The sequence below is a fragment of the Molothrus ater genome, chromosome Z (assembly GCF_012460135.2).
Source record: "Molothrus ater isolate BHLD 08-10-18 breed brown headed cowbird chromosome Z, BPBGC_Mater_1.1, whole genome shotgun sequence".
NCBI lineage: Eukaryota > Metazoa > Chordata > Aves > Passeriformes > Icteridae > Molothrus > Molothrus ater.
Genome location: NC_050511.2, coordinates 2,595,062 through 2,614,956, shown reverse-complemented (window position 1 = coordinate 2,614,956; position 19,895 = coordinate 2,595,062). Strand labels below are relative to the sequence as shown.

Here is a 19,895-nt window from a genome sequence, read left to right as displayed (position 1 = left end):
TATGGACATGCAGAGCTTGCAGTTGCCAGAAGTGGGAAAAAAATGGGATCTCAAAGCTCAATTTTCTTAAATAAAAGTGTCTCAATTAGCTTAACCTCTATGCCTATCTAAAAGTGGAGCCTATCAGTGGAGTAGGTCAGTGGGTATTCTCAGCACTGTCAAGGCATAGCACTGAAAGCAGAAACATCTGAGCTGGTAGAGGAAAGTTTATATCTCTGCTGGTTTTAATCATAAATAACCAATAAATGCATTCATTTAATTAACAGTTTTATGTGCACTTTAAAAAAAAAGCAACATTACTTTTACAAAATGTTAACCCAGGAAGAACATCTTGCTACTAAAAATCTCTCAATACAAAAGGCAGTGTATTAAAAAGGCAATATAAAACAGTATAATGAGAAAAAAAAATGCATACAGAAGGGACCAAAACCCTCCTCAGTACCTAGGAAAAAGATCCCTACAGATTAACCCATCCCCTCGGTTTTCATCCAGCCACTTCCCACAGGGAAATATGGTGGTGACGCCAGTGGCCGAGTTGGTGATCTCCACCCTCTCCACCAGCCAGCCTGGAGCCAGCCCGCTGTTGTCGTGCTCAATCTTCACCTTCTTCAGCTCCCCCATGTCCAGCGTTTCCAGGTAAAACCTGTTGGTTTTGCCTCGCTCAAAGAGGTTCCTGAACTTCTGCCTCAGCGCGCGCCGCCCCGAGTCGCCGTTCAGGCCGTAGATGGTGATGAACACATTGGCGTCGGTGCCCGCGCCCTTCTCGAAGCCCGTGACCACGATGGTCTCATATTTCACTGGCACCAGGCTCCGGGCTTTGCTGGCAAAGCTCTCGGTGACCTTGGCACACTCGAAGACTTTGTAGTCTCGCCGCTTGTAGCGCAGAGGGATCTTCGCGTTGCACCTGAAGTAGTACCTGGTGTGGGGAATAAGAGGCAGGTTAGTGGCACGGACTGCCGCTCTGTGGGGCAAATGTGAGAGAATTGTGGGATTGTTTGTATTGGAAAAGCCTTCTAGGATCATCGAGTCAAAGTGCTACCCAACCCCGGCACTGCCCCGTGTTCCCAAAGTGCCACATCCACACGGCCTTTAAACCCCTCCAGGGATGGCGACTCCACCACTGCCCTGGGCAGCTGTGCCAGGGCTGGACAGCTCCTTGGATGAAGAAATTTTCCATAATAGCCAATCTATCCTTCCCCTAGCACGTTTTGAGGCCGTTCCCTCTTCTCCTGTCCCTGTTCCCTGGGAGCACAGCCCAACCTCCCTGCCTGTCCCCTCCAGTCAGGAGCTGTGCAGAGCCACAAGGGCCCCCCTGAGCCTCCTTTGCTCCAGGCTCAGCCCCTGCCCAGCTCCCTCAGCCTCTCCTGGGGCTCCAGCCCCTTCCCAGCTCCGTTCCCTGCCCTGGACACGCTCCAGCCCCTCAGGGTCTCTCTTGTCCTGAGGGCCCAGAGCTGTCCCCAGCACTGGAGGTGCCTCAGCAGGGCCAGCACAGGGGACAGGCCCTGTCCACCTCTACCACGTTGTTGGTACAAACATGGAGCCAGCAAGTTAGGGAGTGTGAATTCTTCTAAACTGCCCCATATTAATGCTGTTTTCAGCATTTTCCCTTCCATGTACCAGAACTTGAATATTTCTCTAGAAAGAGAGCCACGATGGAACTTTGCAACTGGAAAAATCTGACCTCTCCCCACACAGCTGCAGACACACTGCACGTGGGAAGGATCTCTGTGGCTCTTGTCACCTCTTCAGCCTGTGCAATGTCGTGACCAGTTCCAGACACACCAAGGCAGGACAAGCAGTCAGGCCCAGAGCTAAAGCAGGAAAAAGGCATAAAAAAAAAGGAACAGGAAAGATGGAAGAGGTTTAAATCTCCCCTGTCCTTTCTAGATCACCCGTCTCAACCTCAGCAGGGAACAGAAAAAATGGAAACAGTGGAATGAGAGGTACCAGAGCCAACAGCCCCTGTCCCTGCAGTGCTGTCTCTGGTGATGTGCAGGTAACACCGAGCACATCCATAAATTGCCTCTTAGCTGGCACTCAGCCAGGGGCTGGAGCACTTTACTTTTAATGATGTATTTAATTTCCAGTGATGCAGATCAGTTCCAAATGAGCTTCTGCCTCTTCCCCCACCTTCACTGAAATGCAGCAGGTCCTCCTGTATGGACCGTGGCTGAATTGCAGTGCGCGTGTAAAATAAACACCTGCAGGAAGGATCACTGTGAATCCAGCTGTATGGTGTTTCTTAAGCACTTCCTATACTCTTGGCATTTTCTGCAGACAAAGTGAAGTGCTTATTCCCTGGGAAGAAGCTTTGTAGATGAGAAATTCCAGGAGGAACAAAATTTTAGGCGCAGGGGCAGAAAAACTGCATGAGAGTGTGATGGAGAGGATGCCCAATGCTGCAGACTGATTTCCTCAGCTGTGTAATATCTCATGGTCTGGAAGTAAAATGGTGCATGCCAATCTTCACAAGGGGCAAAAAGAAAAAAAATACCTTTAAAGCCCTGAAATATGCAAGGAAAATATTTAAATACTATCTTTTTACGTACTAAGAAAGGAAAAATCCTGGTATAATTCAAAACTATTGCTGCAACAATCTGGCAATTCTTTAAATTTGGTCTTTGGCTTGTCTGGGTAGGTTTTTTGATATCTGGGATGGGTAATACCTGAAGTGAGTACTTGTTCTCATGGTGCAAGCTCTCCAGTTGCTTGTGTGCACTGCAAACGCCACTGCAAAGTGCTGCCTCTGCAGAGCTGGAGCCCTGCTGCAGTGCAAGGACCGACTGCGGGCTTTACCCACACCTTCCGGCTGCCCTCTTTAATTTAAAACAATCTCTAAAAATGAGATTTTACGAGAAAACCTTTGGCCCCCTCACAGCACACTGTCCCAGCAGTTTCAGCATGCTCCCAATGAGTTCAGTGCACGGATCTGATTGCACAGCTGGACTTAGAGGGTTGCAGGCTTTTCCCCACCAGGAGAAAAGACCATGTTTTAGTATGCAATTGACTGAGTTTTCATTCAGCAAATATTATTAAGGCTCTTCAGCTGGCTGATTAATTTGCTAGGAGAGACTCTCAGCTTCTAAAAAAAAAAACCCCACCACTTCAAGGATTTCTTCTTAAACACTCAATTGTCTCAGCTGGAACAAACTCTTCGTAGTTAAATTCTTTAGCAGCAGTGGAAATATCGTGGAGAAGAGAAGTAATCCACAATTAATGTCATGGACTGTTTTACTGAAGTGCAGTGTGTTCTGCAGATGGGTGATCTCCTCTGCTCCCGTGGAATCTGCTCCTCTTCCAAAGATGGTACTCAGATCCAAGTGTGCATGACCTGACCATGCTCAGGGCTCTTCAGGCATGGTTGAGCTGCATGACTGCAGCCTTTCCAGTGATGTGTGGCCTTCTGGACCAGACCAGGAGGATCTCTTATCCAAACTAGTTGGAATCAGAGGCTCAGCCTTTTTCTTACTCTGGTTTCCAGGAGATCTTTCACAAGACTTACTTAAAGACCAGTCTGTGCAGAGTACCCTACAATTAAATTTCAGCCACTCTGGTTGTTTTCCATGATGTGAGTCTCACATCCTGGCTGTGAGACTCACCCCAGCCAACTTGTTTATAAAGTTACCTGCAAGCACCCTCTCTAACAGCTCAGAAATTGTGCAGGAAAGTCAGACAAGGACGTTCTGCACCTGATACACCAAACTACATAACAGAAAACAAGACTTTCTGTTATTTCCTAAGCCTGAAATGCTTCAGGAGGATGTGTGCAGAGCTGCTCAGCTCCCCTGTGTCCTCCCAGGGCAGCTCCTTGCAGGTGAGAAGGCACTTACTTGTTGCAAAGCTCCATCTCTGTCACAGTGATCTCCTGGACATGCCAGAAGACATCAGCTTTTGCAGACGACTTCTTCCCATCCTTTGGGCAGTGACCAACACAGATGGCTGCAATATCACCAACGTTCTTTGAAGAAAACTCGAATGTGTCAGTTGCACCCCTACAGGAAACAGGGAGCAGTTTCAGCATCCTGGAGGCTGCCAGAGACTTGCCTCATATGGACATTAAGTAATTTGCACATGGCTATGGAAGATCGAAGATAAGCCTTCATTTACAGTCATTTGATTTAACCTACAATCATCCAACACAAAGTATAATTTCCATATTTAAATTTAGTATTTTCTCTGATTAGGGGTGACACTTAAAATTGTTGCCACTAGGACTTTCTAGGATAAACTCGAGCTGTTCCACATACAAAATCAATTTGCCTCATTATAGATAAAGCTAAAGAATGACTAATTTCCCCTCCAGCACTTATTCATTCATTCTTGACAGATACTGTATCTGTTACACATCTACCCACCATAGCTGTTTTAAATTTGCTAGTTGAGCCACCCTTCCTGAAGCTTGAGTTGGAAATAGCTCAGAGAAACAATTAAATCACAGAATCTCAGAATGGTTTGGGTTGGAAAGGACCCCAAAGCTCATCTAATTCCGAAGTCCTGCCATGGGCAGGCCTGCTAGGTTTCTGACAAAAAGTGTTGGCTGGATTCCTGTTGTGTTCCTTGAGTATCTGTTGGGTTTGTTTCCTTGGACTGGCCCTTGGTCCCTCCAAGGACAGACTGTGCCTAATGAAGAGGGATGTCTAACTCCCCCATAGGCACCATCAGCTCAAGAAGTTCCTCCTGATCTTTCATATTTCATGTGGTGTCTCAGTCAGTCGTTTTGTGTTCCACATGTGCCAGAATTTCACCTTCCTTTACCAGAAAAAGTGATTTGGTCATCCATCACTTTTCCTCCCTGCAAATGAGCAGAACACCAGCAGTGCCCGTGACTTTGGTGAGAACCCCATCTCAGGAGGGTGTGCCCTGTCCTCAAACAAGCAGAGAACCCTGCTCAGACCTGGAGCACTTTGGTCCCACGTGGGAGAAGGAATATGCCCCCTGTTCCATGGATGTGCCTCCAGCAGGAGGCTGATCCCTGCCTTTCCTCACACCACAGTGATCTCACAGCCTTAGCCCCCGGATCCGTCTGCAAAGTCGAATCTGAGCGGTTCTGACAACATCTAGCCTCCAACTATTATTACTTTCTCTCTGATTCCCACTCCCAGTGAGATGCTGTAAAAGGAACTAAAACCACCTCCAGCTTCCTCCTGCTCCTCCCAGCTCAAAATCCACACGGCCTCCCTGGGGCCTGGCCAGGAGCCTCTTTGTATGTACAGACACAAAAGGACACACACACACACACACACACACACACACACACAGAGGCAACATCTGCATTTCCTTTTGCCAAATGCCTTTTTCTTGCTGTTTTATAATCTACTCTGTGGCTGCCCACCAGAAACTCATTTGATATCTTCCCTGTAATCCAAGTAGGAAGGCATCAAGCTTTTTGGAAGCAGCATGGCACAAACACAGCTCCCCTATGGCAAGAAGAGGTGGCATTTGGGGAGGACACACAATGGGTGGGGGAGTTCCTCTGGCCCACCATCCTGCTTACTACCTTTCAAACCTCCTTTTCTTGGAAGAGTTTTCCATGAGGAATTCCTTCGAGCGGCCCATCTTCCCTTCCAGGATGATCCAGATGTTTTCCTTTGTATCTGCATCCTCTCTGTCGCTGGTAACTGTGACAATCTCATAGGCTTTAAAGCATAATTAACACACACGTTAAACAGAAAAGGAAGAGCAGATGGCCTGCAAGATCTCTTCATTTGGCTGTCACTTTGCTTAAAAACCCCTTTCCTAATATTTATCACAGCCCACAAGAGCAAGCATTTGCAAAATAAGGGTGGAAACACACTGAAATCTGTGGGACTTTTGACTTTTAAGTGGTTTGGGATAGAATACATGAAAAATATGTGTCCTGTTCAATTGGGTAGCAAGAATAGATGGAGTTATTCTTAGAATCATAGAATATTCTGTGTTGGAGGGACCTACAAGGATGATTGAGGTCCCTCTTGAACAATCTGTGTCCAGATCCATGCTGTGCTAAGCACTTCATCTGAAACACAGCCTGAATCCTCCATATTTTCTCTTCTTTCTTTCCCCCCCTTAATTTGTGGTACTGTTCCTATCAGACAGAGGGTGTCCTTGCACCCAACAGGATGTGCTCAGATGCTGTGGTGGCCTTTAAGTACCCAGAATGGTACTCACAAGGCTGATTTTTTTTTTCAGGGGCAGAGCACAATCACAGAAGTAATGTGATTATTGTCTCCCCAGTGCTCCTGAAGAAGAGCACTGCTGCAGTAGTTCTTGAGATGGACTCTGCATGTCCTCAGTGTGGTTAAGTAACTCTTGTTGGCTGAGTCACCCACCACATCAGACAGTAGTGTAATTGCCTTGGCCCCAGTGGGATTACCCAGAGCAGATCCAGGGCCATGGGCTGTTAAGCTCAGCTGTGATATTCAGCTGGGACTCTTAAGCTCATAGCCCAGAACCAGTTAAGGAGGAAGCTGGAGCAATGTTACTTACCAAGCTTTAAGGACTGAACTTATTTTCCACCTCAAAGGCTCAAGCACATTACTTCTAATGAGATCATATCCATGTGTTCTCATGGCTCACTGATGGACTGAACCACTGCAGATGGGCCCCTCTTTGCTTTCAGCCCAGAATGAGAACTTCTTCTTCCTCACAAATCCTGTTTTGTTTCTTTCTTATCCTTGAACTGCACTGCTGAACTGAAGTGTATACACAAAATACCCCTAAAGCCTGCATGGGAGCCTCCAGCTTGCAGGACATGGGATCCTACGACCTCTGAGGTCCCTCAGGAAGTGGCACAAGAGGCACTCCAAACTCACCAGTCCGTTCCTTCAGTTCCAGGATGTCATTATTGGCACAGGCCAGCTCCCTGATGAGCTGCCCATCATCTTCACCCTTAGCCAGCCAGCGATCGCACTGGAACCGAAACGTCTTGTCCATGGCAGAGTCCATCACATCAATATACTCCAAGTGCCAGCCTGGGGCAATTCCTGGTAAAACAACAGAAATAATAAAGGTCTGAATGTTTGCACATAGTAGGGGAGGTACCTCTCCTTGGTAGTTGCTATAAATGATGGAATCAAGGAATGGAAGGGAGCGTTGAAGGTCAGCTCTCCTGCCATGGGCGGGGACACCTTCCACTGTCCCAGGTTGCTCCAAGCCCTGTCCAGCCTGGCCTTGGGCACTGCCAGGCATGGGGCAGCCAGAGCTGCTCTGGGCAATCTGTGCCAAACCTCCCCACCCTCATCGTAAAAAAATTTTCCCCTTCTATATCTAATCTAAATCAACTCTCTTCTAGTTTTCAACCACCCCCACTGCCCTGTTGCAGCAGGCCCTGCTAAAACATTTGTCCCCATCCTTTTTATAAGCACTAAGGTTGGGGTTCTCTGCTCTTTGGATTTGAAGTCAGAATGTAAAGCACAACTTCCTCCTTCAGCCCTGCCAGCCAGCACATGGAAGGAAACTTCCCATCCTTGCCAAGGAACAAGGGCAAATTAATGAGTGCTGGGACTGGATGTGAAAACAGGATGGAGTTAAGTGATGGATGCTCCAGCATGGATGACCAAATTACTTTACATTTCCCCTGGGGCCTTCTGAGGAGCCACAACACCTTTTTAGCTTGCTACTTTGTTTGTTCAGTTTGTTTTTTCCCCATAGGAATAGAAAACAGCATTTGAGAATATTTTCCTGATTTCTTTGTTAAAATCACAGGAACGCTCGTTGACCTCAGTGGGGACGGGAGGTTCTGACAGTTCTACTTTCAAGTCCTGCTATTAGTCAGACAAAAAATGTTATGTTCATGATGAGACATATCTGCTCACTTATTATGTACATCCTGGAGAGATTGAACAGCTCTTGCTCTTCCAGGAATTCACTGCCGTGTGCCTCTTTCCTACATTTGCAAAAATTAATCCTCATTATCCCTGAATAGAAAATGATGGTACATTTTTTGACTTATGTCAACAAGTTGCCCTTCTCCTGTGTACTGTTAGCCTCCACACCATGTGCTGGCAGTTCTTCACCAGCCTCACAGCCATTGCTGTTTCGTGCTTTGGCTTCCTGAACCTTCTCCAAGTTAGGAAATTTAACTGTGTGCTATGCGGCACAGACCTCAACCAACACCACCATTCACCCCTTAAATTTCAGGGGCACAGAGCTGCAAAGTCATTGTGCCTGGAAGGTTCATCTGTAGAATATCTTGCTTAGGGCAAACTCAGCTAATTCAGGTTCCTCAGGGCCAGGTGTGTCCAGGTTTTTAATATCTCCAAGGATGGATATTCCACAGCCTCTCTGGATGGCCTGTGCCAGAGTCTGATTACCCATTCAGAGAAAAAAAAGCTTTCTTTTCTTGTTTTAAATGGAATTTCCTGTGTTTCAGTTTAAGCCCATTCCTTCTTGTGCTGTCACTGGACACTGGTGAGAAGAGTTTGGTTCCATCTGCTTTAATTTTACAGGGTGCCCAGAGCAGCTGTGGCTGCCCCTGGATCCCTGGAAGTGTCCAAGGCCAGGTTGGACAGGGCTTGGAGCAGCCTGGGACAGTGGAAGGTGTCCCTGCCCATGGCAAGGAGTTGGAACACAATTGTCTTTAAGGTCTCTTTCAACCAAAACCATTCCGTGATTCTACAATTCTGTGAAGTTTTCCAGGGCTCCCACTGTGATTTAACTGGAGCAACTTGCTCTTTGGGGCTGTTTTGGAAATTTATTCTACGCATGTTGGCAGTGTCAGCTGTTAATCTTTTGGTAGGATCTTTTCCATTTAAGTTCAGTGAACATCTCTGCAGGATATTCAGGGGGCTGCTCCTGCTTCCATCGAAACTTTACATCGTGACAACAGTACAGCATGAAAGAAAGAAAACATGCCTTCCTTCTGCAGTGAGAGATGTCAGTGCCTGCAGACCAGGATGGAATAAATTGTTGATCTCAGCCTGGCTGCCAGCAGCAAACAGGATGGTGGGGTCAGGATCAGTGCTAAGCAGCAGTGCCAGAAAAGAGACTGGGTGAGATGCACCTGCCGTCCTCCCGCTTCTCCAGCCTGGTGCCAGCAGCCACACTCTCCAAGAAGCTGCAACAAATTCCTGCTCTTTTATCAGAGGCAGAGATGGGACACACCTGGCTTTCTTGCAGATGTTGGAGCTGAGGACAAAGCCAGCTCCTCCCCACAAAAATGCTTTTATCAGCTCTGGGCTATTTAAAGAGCAAGTGCTGAGCTCTGTCAGGGATCAGTACTGAAAAGCAAATGCCAACAGGGTGTCCCTTACAGCACAGGGGTACATAAATTAAGGAGCTGATTAGACAGTCCTAGAAAAATGGTACAACTTCCCCTAAACATCCTCCTGTCTCCTTTAAAGAAAAAAACATTTCTCTTCTCTCTCACTAAAATCTGCCTTCTCTCATTTTCATTCCTGATTGTTAGTGACTTAAATTAGATTATGAGACCTGTATTTGGATCCCTAAATACTTTTCATTTCTAGGAGAAATAGCTCACCCCAGGTGAAAGCTGTACTGGATACATCCATAGCAGCATATCTCCCCACCCTGTCCATGTGCCACTGTGCCAGAAGTGGTGTCACATCAAGGGTTTCATTGCCACAGCATTAAACACCATTTAAAAGCTGATGTGGAAATGGAAGTGTTGGTTCATGTCTGAAAAATGCACCCTGCTCTACTAGAAAAAATTATTGTTTTTCTTTTATTTCAGACTGGGAAAGTATTTATAAAATTCCTCTTTGCATTGGTATGGAAAGAAAATGGAAAGGCCAGTGATGCACAGAGTTTAAATCTGAGACTTTCCCACTGCTGGGCTGGCTCTGTGTGCTGGGCATCACGTCAGCAGAAGTAGAACAAGTCATGTTTGCAGAACTACTTTCCAGGTCATGAAATCCTGGTTTCAGGCTATTATCTTGTTTACCCCTTGTGTTCCTATGACTTTTGCAATGGGCTCAGAGACTCTACAGCACCTAAGCAATGATAGGAGAGGAAACTCCTACCCCAGAGTCACCAAATCCACAGCCCAAGCTGGGTTATAGAGCAGTATAGGCAAAAGAGGAAGAGGAGACAGAAAGGTCATGTGGATATAGGAGTGTGAAAGGACTTTCCCAAATCCTGAGCACTGCCCACACAGCCTGGCTGCAAGGAGAAACTGAAGGATCTCTGCAGCAATGGCCCATCAGCCTTTCCCTGGACACTGTCCCTGATTCTGATCCACCGAGCCAGAGCTGCTCCAGAGCAGACCTGACTGTGTCCTGTTGGCACTTCAAGCAGCAGTACCAGGAAAACAAGTGCTCAGGAAAACATCAGCTGCACAAATTTCTGCTGTGAGCCCAGTACAAACCAGGACCACTACATTTGCCTCCATTAATGCTTTGGGGCAGAAGAACACATCTGAGTAGTTCCTGCCCCATTATTCATCCCTTGGTCTTTAAAATAATTTGGCGAGCACTGTGCCTTTGTGAAAGGTCCCCTACCACCAAAACAAGTGTTCAACATTTGTAACAAAAGGTGTTTCACCCCAGGCCTCATTTTGCTGCCATTGAAATCCCCAGCAACAAACCTGCCTTAATAAAACCCAAGGCAGTGCCACGTAGGCTCCTTAATGGTCTGCAGCTGGAAGTGACATTTTCAATAGCATGCAAAACATTTCAAATGTAATTAGAGGAAGAGAAGAGCTTTGGGGAAAAAAGAATCACTTTGCTTGCTTGACTCTGTATAATTTAGTGTGATCTAGGGAAATGTATTCTGTTCCCCAAATGTCCTTATCCACAAGAACAGTTATTTATCTCATTTATCCTCTTTCCTAAAAGGATCCAAGCTGGCCGCTGGGGGATTCTGGGCTGGGACCACCTGAAAGGCCCTGACAGGACCTTCTTTCCTTTTCCCCAGGTGATGCTGGAAGTCTGTGCTTTCCTGACATTGGACAGGTTGGATTGTAAGCTCCTTGTCACCCATTTCTGCAGTGATTAGCACAATTGAGGCTGACTATAGAAGCACAGATGAAACACAGATAATGACATTACTGCTTCATTTAGCTAAAACCCCAGCCTGCAGCACCAGAAGCTTCTTTTGCCTCTCTCAGGAACAGCCATGACTTGCCTGCACTCACCCCTAGAATATTAAAGCATTCTGACACCTGCAGAAACATGGGAGGATGGGAGAAAAAAAGGGGGTGAAACAAGTGTGGTGGGTTCACTGCTCAGCAGGCACCTGGTCCCTGAGCTTGCTTTAGCGAATATTAACTATTCCTGGCAAACAAAGACCTGGTGGGATCTGCTGTCAGAGCCACATCCATGCTTGGATACACACACATCCATGGAAGTCTCCACTTTTTCCAGCCATATTAATTGACTATCTTCTCTATCCCTTAGCTTTCTGTAGCAACATCTCTTCAGGTTTGGTTTTGGAAGCAGCTGATGTCTGATCAAGGATAATAGTAGTCATAACTGGTGCTTATATTTCCACAGGAGTAAAAAATCCCTCCTGCTAGGGACATTGCCTGCTCAAGGGTCAGTGAAGAATTGCTGCTGCCAAGCCATTCACAGCCACCAACCAGCACTCCTCAGCCCCTTAAATGCATTTTTTGTTTATTTATTTTTAAAATTTTTCACGTTTTCTGACGCATGAAGTAACGACCATAGCACAGACAGCTCATCAGCCTTGCATCCTCTGACATTTTTTTGTCCCCTGCCTGGTGAGGTGAGCATTCATCCCTAAACCCCACCTCACGAGGCATCACCCACGAATGGTGGGAGTTTTGATAGCAGCTTCAAACCACTAGAAATGGAGCATTAATTGTGAGGTGTTAAAATCATAGCATCTAGATGTGCACCAGTACGTCTCAAAACACTCTAGGAAGGTGAATAATTTTTATTGCTAATTTACATAATTGAAAATGAGGTACAGGGATGCGATTTACACAAGGTCATTCAGCAAGCCAGTGGCAGAATAAAAATAGATCCATTTTGTATATCCTTCCTTTAGGCTCATGTTGGTTCACACCACAACATTTCTCATCAGGGCAGACAGGCAATGCAAAAAAACCTCTCACAGTCTTTGAGAAAGCAGAAGATTAACACTTGGGATAGTTTTAGAAAGTAGGTGCCCTGCGCCCCCTCTCCTCTGTTGTCTCTGCAACTTGTTCAGAGCTCAGGATTTGACTCAGGTCAAAACCACCCATAAATTACCCTCAGACACACTCCACTCCTCCAGCCCTCTCATCTTACAGATGAACTACTCCTGTGCAAAAACACTTAACAACTCAGACTGGAGATGGAACAATTTCTCAGATTATGTTCTTGTGATTGAAGGAAATTTTGTATTTTATAGAGGGATACTTGAAGCAAAAGCTTTTAAAAGGGATGCAGGATAATTTGTCCCCAAGAGGAGCAAAAGAGGCATGTAGAAAAGAGAAGCTTTTACGGAAATGATAATTCTAAGGCTACATCTGTCCTTTTGGGCTCCTTCTGAAAGGTTCTGCAATTCACGAGATTGGAAAGGAATGAATGCACAAGGTCAACACCAAAGTCTTTGTGTTCTCTGTGGGTCTGCAATTTGAATTCCTTACATGGTTTTTCTGCTTCATGTCATTTCTGGACTGTGATACCTTGGCAATATCTCTTGGTTAAGCTGTTAACACCTGTAGCACAGCTTTCACAGAAACATGGCATAGTTTGGGATGGATGGGAGATTAAAACTCGTCCCATTCCACCCCTGCTATGGGCAGGGACACCTTCCACCATCTAAGGCTGCTCCAGGCCCAGCCTGGCTTTTGACATTTCCAGGGGTGAGGCAGCCACAGTTCCTCTGTGCCAGGGCCTCATAATCCTCACTGGGTGAAATCCTTATCTTTGTGACAACACCTTCGGGTGAAAAACCTGGCCTTGAAAAGAGAAGAAGGTGCAGGGGATATGAGGGGGGGCTCTGTGGGTCAGTGCTGGGATCTCCCAAGGTGCTGAGGCCAAATTTGGACAATTTGAAGGACTAATCAGCCATGGCACATGCTGCAAGTCTGCAGATTGCACGCCCACTTGAGCCCGGTCTGAGTTGTAGAATTGTTCCATGCACGCAGAAAGATGTGCAGGAGTTGCCATTGTCCTCCTCTGTACTGAGCCACCAGCAAAACTGAGAGTGTGATGGACTCTCCTCTCCTTGGGCAGTTTTACACATCTATTTCTCGTCCTCTCACTTTTTGTTTAAAGCAGAAACTCTTCAACAAATCTGCCCTGAGGATCAGCAGAGTTTATGAGGCAACAGTCCAGAGCTGAGAGGGAGGGCTTAGAAAAGCCCTTCTCGGGCCTGACAGCTGAGTAAATCCTTACAAAGGGCTAAAAAAAGACAGTTCTTTAGGTTTTTAAAAAAAATAATTTATGACCTACAAGTGCCCCAAAGGCTTGGAATCATGTCCATGAATTGCAGAACCAGACCTCTGGAATGGCTGTGTGCTGTGAGTTCAAGGCCTGGGCAATTTAACATCTGAGTCAAGACACTGCTCCTGGAAAAGGTAATTCCTTCAAAGAAAGGAAAGGAAAACCAAGGGTATATAAACTGTTTTGACTTGAGTCCAACTCAAAAAGGGAATAAGATACTTTCTCTTTTGGAAGAGCCACCCAAAAGGAGTCACTGGGGCAGCTGGGCTATTTAAAACTCTGCTGGACAATGTCAGGGCAGTTGGTGAATTAAGAGAAAGGCCCCGTTAAGGCAAAGAAGTTTGGCTCCATAACCTTGGTATTTATTGTTGTCTTTGCTCCCACAACACAGAAAAGTCTGGTTTATCCATAATTAGACTCTTCCTGGCTCTCCTTGGTTGATGGCAACAGAGATAATCAAGAATCTGAAATTAATTACTTTAGACAGACTGCTTATCACCTGGGTTCAAATCTACTCAGGCAGATGAGGGAGCTAAGTCCAGATTTCCCATACTTCCTTGTTCCATGGAGAAAAAGGCATCCAAAACAGTCAAAAACAAACAAACAAACAAACACACAAAAAAACCACATAAAAAAGGAGGGAAACCAGCCTTTTTCTAGGTAAATAGCTCTGTTACCGAGATACTGAGAAACTTTCAGTCATTCTTCCAGAGTGGTGATTTAGTCCATATAGCAGATTAAAAAAAAAAATTAAAAAAAATTGAGGCCTACATTTAGAAAGCCAGCATTTCTACAGACCTACAGATACCGATCTTGCATAAATGTAGAAGTAAATGAACTGAGATATGAGAAAATACATAGTGCCTATCTGAGATCAGGAGATGGGGAGTCTGGAAGTGATTAAATTTGCTCAGGGAGTCTAAATATATTAGATTGAACATCAGTATCTCAAGGTAAACAGTGGCAAGATAAAAAGACATGGAGCAAAATTAAAACTAAATTTCATTCATATCACTTTGTTGTTACCAGAATCTCACTGGTGAGCTCTAAATATCTAAAAAAATCAGGAACAAGTTCCTTGAAATTGCAGTTGTGAAGTCTTTAAACTGCCTGTTTTCAAATGAGCAACAACTTCCTCCCTAATCATTTTTAGTGAAGTTAGAGAAATTAGATGGGGGCTTCATTCCTCCTTTATGTCTCATACAGAGATGTCACTCAGCAGTTTTTGTGGGGAAAATGGCATTTAAAAGCATTAAAGTGGGACCATAAAACAGGCGTGCTTTTCCAGAGGATGAAAACATGGTGTTTGCAATTTAAAGACCTCCTGATAGGCTTGCCATGGCAATTACTGTCTCTTCAACTCTGAACACCCCACTGCAGTCAAATTTCAGTGAAAGGATAAACAAAAGATGAGAACTGGGAGCAAAGCCACTGCAGCAAGGCTGCACCAAGGGAGAAGCTGAGCTGTGGTGCATGGCACAGTGAACACAATGGGCAAGGCATTTAAATGAATTTTATCCTGAAATACAGGCGGGCAGTTGGCATCTTGATATGGCAAGGAAAAGGAAGACTTTTGATGGTTAGCATTTCCCCTAACTCACCTTGATGGGGCACCTCATGTGGTGTTGTCATTGACCCCAAATATGAGCACAAGGAGCTGGAGCTGCTGCAGCCAGTGCAGAGGAGGCCACGGAGCTGCTGCCAGGGCTGGAGCCCCTCTGCTCTGGAGCCAGCCTGGCACAGCTGGGGCTGTTGAGCTGCACAAGAGAAGCTCCAGGGACACCTCAGAGCCCCTGCCAGGGCCTCCAGGGGCTCCAGCAGAGCTGCCCAGGGACTGGGGACAAGGCCTGCAGGGACAGCACCCAGGCAATGGCTCCCACTGCCAGAGGGCAGGCACAGATTTTGGGCTCTTGGCAATTAGGAATTGCTGGCTGGGAGGGTGGGCAGGCCCTGGCCCAGGGTGCCCAGAGCAGCTGTGGCTGTCCCTGGATCCCTGGCAGTGTCCCAGGCCAGGCTGGATGGGGCTTGGAGCAGCCTGGGATAGTGGAAGGTGTCCCTGCCCATGGCAGGGGGTGGAATGAGATGTTCTTTAAGGTCTCTTCCATCTCAAACCATTCTGTAATTCTGTGATTCTGTGATTCTGTGATTCTGTGATTCTGTGATTCTGTGATTGAGACTGATAATTTTGAAGATCAGGAAAAGAACACCAAGCATGCTCCACATATTCAGGACGTGAGGAGCAATGGGGTGGGCCATTGTGAGGCCAAGCCTTCCACAGGCCATTGGTAGAGAGCCATTTAGTCCAAAAAAGCCAGAAAAGAGGTAAAGAAAGAATGATCAACATCTGAAGCCCCAGAGTAGTGGTAAATACAAACACATTTTTATTTAATACCCAAAGTCCCTCACACATCTGACAAAAAACATACTTGACCCCTGACCCTACTACTCATTTAAAAGAAATAGAGCCAGGAATTTCTAGGCAGTGCCACAGCCAATTTATATAAATTATATATAGGGAGCAGGCATATATTCAAAGGATAGCTATATCCTGGATCTCAGCAGTAATAAATACTCTACCCACCCAACAAACTGTCATGCTGAATTGTGTGAAGTTTTAGATAGGAGATGCTTTTCACATGACTAATGCAAGAACAATGTAGACAACATATGTTATGATTTAAACAACAGTTTTCCTTCTTTCTGTGGGGAAAAGCAAGAACATTTTTGCTGAACAAAACCTGAGCATGGTGTTTATCCAAGGCTTAAATTAACCTTGCTGTCAGACAGGTCTGGTAAGGACTAGTATTTATAAGTGGAAACCAGTGTTATGAGGAAATAAGGAAAGAGAATATGAGGCTGCCATGTGTATTTATATACATATTTTAGGTTCTAGACACCCAGCTTAGTATTTTAGCTGACTTGTGGTGGTTATCTGGGTACAAGTTCTTAGCCCAGAGCAAATTTAAACTAATTGAGCCTATTTACTGCTTAGCCTAAGGCTAAACTCTGTTACCACCCTTTGCCACCAAGCAGCTGCACACAGCCAGCAATTACCAACTTGTGTCAGCAGCATGATCAGTGGCACTGAGAAGGTGAACTGTGATCACTTGTGCAAGAAGGAAAAGGCAACAAAACCCTCCTGGATTAACAGGATTTGCTCGTCATGCAGCAGGCAGCAGACTCATGGGACTCACTGCCCAGGCTGTGTGGGTGCCAGTGTCTCCTGGAGGGCCTGGGCAAGACCTTGAATGAGAAATTCACTGGAAATTATTTAATGGACAAGAATGATATCCACTTCAGGAAATGCCCTGAGCTATTCATCATGCAAAATGAAGAGGATTGTGAAAGGATTACACGTTCAGCCTGTCCCCTTCCTCAGGCAGCCAGGGATGCTGCTGCTGGAAAGAGCTGCTCAGACCCTTGATCTGATCCAGCTCCCACCTTCCTGCATCCCAGTCAGTCCATGTGCCTGAGCCCTAAGGATCAGCTCTGCTTGGTGAGTTTATTTCATCCTGTTAGCACAGCCAGTCACCAGGGAGCCATGATGCCACTTGGGAAAATGTTCTTTTAGCACACATTTCAGCTGGTAATAGGTTTAAAAGCAAATCTGCAAGTCCATGTTGATGCCTTGGTGCTATCAGAGGACGTCTTGGAACAGCCAAAAAGCCTGTTTATTAAGCTAAAACTCTCATTCAATAGCCCTTTCCATATCTACATCTAAACTGCAGATCTAAGGAATTAGGGTTTTGGCAAAGTAATCAGGTGAAAGCAGCTCCCTTACTGCATTCAGCACCAGCTATATAACATGATATTATGGAGTTTAATCAACTAAATTGTGCTGTGTTATGGGAGTGATAAATATGAGCTCAGAGCTTGCAGTGTCTGGGAGTAAACAATCATGTCAGGTGGATGTATCTCCCATATTTCACTGCAGACAGAGGCTACTGTTAGATGTGTTTTTTCTCCCTCTCAAAGACTTTCCAATGGGAAAGTCTAATCCAGAGATAGCATCTTTTATTACTAGAGCATGACATGCAGCCTTCATTATCTGCCACAACTTGGAGTAGTTGAGAGGAAGATGGCCAGGTCACATCAATACTGGCATGAAACCCATCCCAGCCATAAACCAGCTGTCTCAGTACAACCAGGTAATGACCAAGTGGTCCCTTTGCCATTTCTCGCCAGACTGTGATAAATATTGCTGCCAAACAGCATTGTTAAGAGTGGCTCAGGTGTGAGCCTGTGTGAGCTATGGAGCTTCACCTTTGGGCTGCAGCAAGGGCTGGCCACCAGTGAGCAAGCCATTGCTAATGCAGTATAATCTCTTTTGCATGAAGCTGGGATGGGATGGGATGTCACCACAGCAGTGCTAGTGGTGCATTTGTTACAAGATGCCATTCGGTGCCTGAATGACAACACAAATGACTATGACAGTCCTGCTGAGCTCTGCTCTGCAGTTTGTGACACCAGTCAGGGTGTCCAGCAGCAGGGAAGTGTCAGAACCTCTCTGAGCAGCACGCTGCATGCTCACTGGCTGATGCAATGATCTTAATAAAGCCAGATACAGATCTTCATTTCTTTCTTCTGAGGCTCGCTGTGTTATGCCAGGCTGCATTTCCCCGCGTGTCAGTGTCAGGCTGAGAACATTAAAGTGCTCTGGGAGCACCATGCTGGCCCTGTGTGAGAGGTGAGGGTGGACTCAGTGTGTTGGGACAGCAGGCTGGGTGGCTTTTCTCTGGGGGAGGCATCCTCAGTGCTGCAGAGGTGGCTGTAAGCTCAGAGTGAAGCTGGGGACCTGCTGCAGCAGCAGCCAGGGAGAGGGGCACCCTGAAGGGGTGTGTCCAGACAGGGGAGCTGGGACACCAGCTCCCTGGATCTGGGTAAAATCCTGGTAAAAATTAAAGTTAAAAATCAATATCTGGGTAAAATTACCCAGGTAATTTTCCCAGCCTGAAGCAGAGCTAGGGACTCTGCCTTCAGCCTGCCCTGTGTCTGCGTGTTCCCTCAAGTGACAACAGCCCGAGCTCTCCCACCGCCCCATCGCTGCCCTGACCTTTGTTGTCATGCCAGATCCTCACTTTGCAGAGGTCTCCCAGGCTCAGCATTTCAGAGAAGCTGAATTCATCCATCTGGTTCCTCTCGAACTTGTTGGACTTGTTGGACTCCTTCAGAGGCAGGGTGCCACTGTCCCCATACTCCCCAAAGAGGATCAAGGACACGTTGGCGTCGGTGCCTGCTCCTGGAAGGAGAGAGCAGAGAAAAATGCCATGGGTTTCCCCGCCACCCTGGGCTGACTCCCGGCCCCCAGCTGCATGGAGAGGCAGCAAAGGCAGGCTGGAAGAGGCTGCAGGGGTGCTCATGTTTCTCTGGGCACTGCCAAGACATTTCAGTGGATTTGTGCAGGATTTGTGCAGGGAGGACAATCAGCTCTTCCAGTCCATCCCACAAATACAGCTGGATGCTTTGCCCTGGCTATTGAGGTGCTGTGACTGTGGTGGTGGCAGTGCACTGGGAAGCAGAAATTTCTGTTCCTGATGGAGGAGTGCCCGTCACAGCACTCTGCAGGGGATGTCAGGGTAGTAACTCACATTATTCCAAAGCAGCTGGGGAAGTAAAGTGACTTATCCAGCAGAATCCACCAATCTACTGAGGAGTGTTAAAGAACATACTTTATAACTTTTGTAGCCACAAAGTGGTGTCCTGGGCTTCCCACAGAAGCAGTATTCCTTTTCAGCATTCAGTCATTCCCTCCTGCAGTCCCACAACCTTCTCCAAGCAATTGTGGTACTCAGGATCCTTCAGCTGGGGTCTGTCTCCTCCTGCTCTTGCTGTGTTTGATGGTACAGGGATTTCAGAGCTATGTACAGATCATCAACCAAGCCACTGTGGCATCTCATGGCCCACTTCTCTCAACACCCAACAGATCTTCCTTCTATATTGCTCTTTCTCAAAGTATTGACCATGCAGCAATCAATGGAAAAAGTCCCAGTTTCTCATGCAACAGTTTGCCCTACCACTTTCCACCTTCTTCTTGTGTATATGCTAGGAAATTAAAAAATTTCCAAGATGATCTTTATTACTTGATATTGAGCGTCATTTGTCCTCTACTGTCCGTATTTTGCCAAAGAAAACAGCCATGCTGTTTTCCTGACTTTGGGAAGTTCCAGACCAAACCACCTGCAGTAACCTTACGTTTTAGCTGCAAGTGTTACATTTTCATCTGGCACTATTTATAGTTCCACCAAAACGATTGCATTTTAATTTTGACACAGTAATATAAAAGCAGATTCACGGAGAGAAATAGGATTACACATGGGCAGACAGCCATTGCTGTGTCAAAACCATTGTGTAAAACCAGATCATCAAGCTCAAATCTGCCTTACAAAGAAACTCAGCATCTGCTGCCCTCGTTTGGATAGCCCAGCTTTGAAAGTCTAACCTCCTGCCAGGCCCTTTCTTGCACAGGAGTATCACAAATCCACTTTGAGCCACATAGGCAGTATTTCCCACAGGTCCATTCAAATACAATGCAGAGACAGAGTTAGGGGGACTGTAAACTTCTGG

General features: G+C 46.2%; 1 protein-coding gene across 1 annotated transcript in view; it reads right to left on the bottom strand.

Moving 5' to 3' along the window:
- Positions 1 to 212: 212 nt before the first annotated feature.
- Positions 213 to 19,895, bottom strand: part of LOXHD1 (lipoxygenase homology PLAT domains 1) — a 134,129-nt gene continuing 114,446 nt past the window's right edge. The window contains exons 37-41 of the mRNA XM_054517861.1: positions 18,385 to 18,570; positions 6,792 to 6,962; positions 5,498 to 5,636; positions 3,831 to 3,992; positions 213 to 916 (exon numbers count right to left, since the gene is read on the bottom strand). Coding sequence (XP_054373836.1) covers positions 436 to 916; positions 3,831 to 3,992; positions 5,498 to 5,636; positions 6,792 to 6,962; positions 18,385 to 18,570 — 1,139 coding nt within the window. The 3' untranslated portion in view covers positions 213 to 435. The remainder of the gene's footprint in view (positions 917 to 3,830; positions 3,993 to 5,497; positions 5,637 to 6,791; positions 6,963 to 18,384; positions 18,571 to 19,895) is intronic.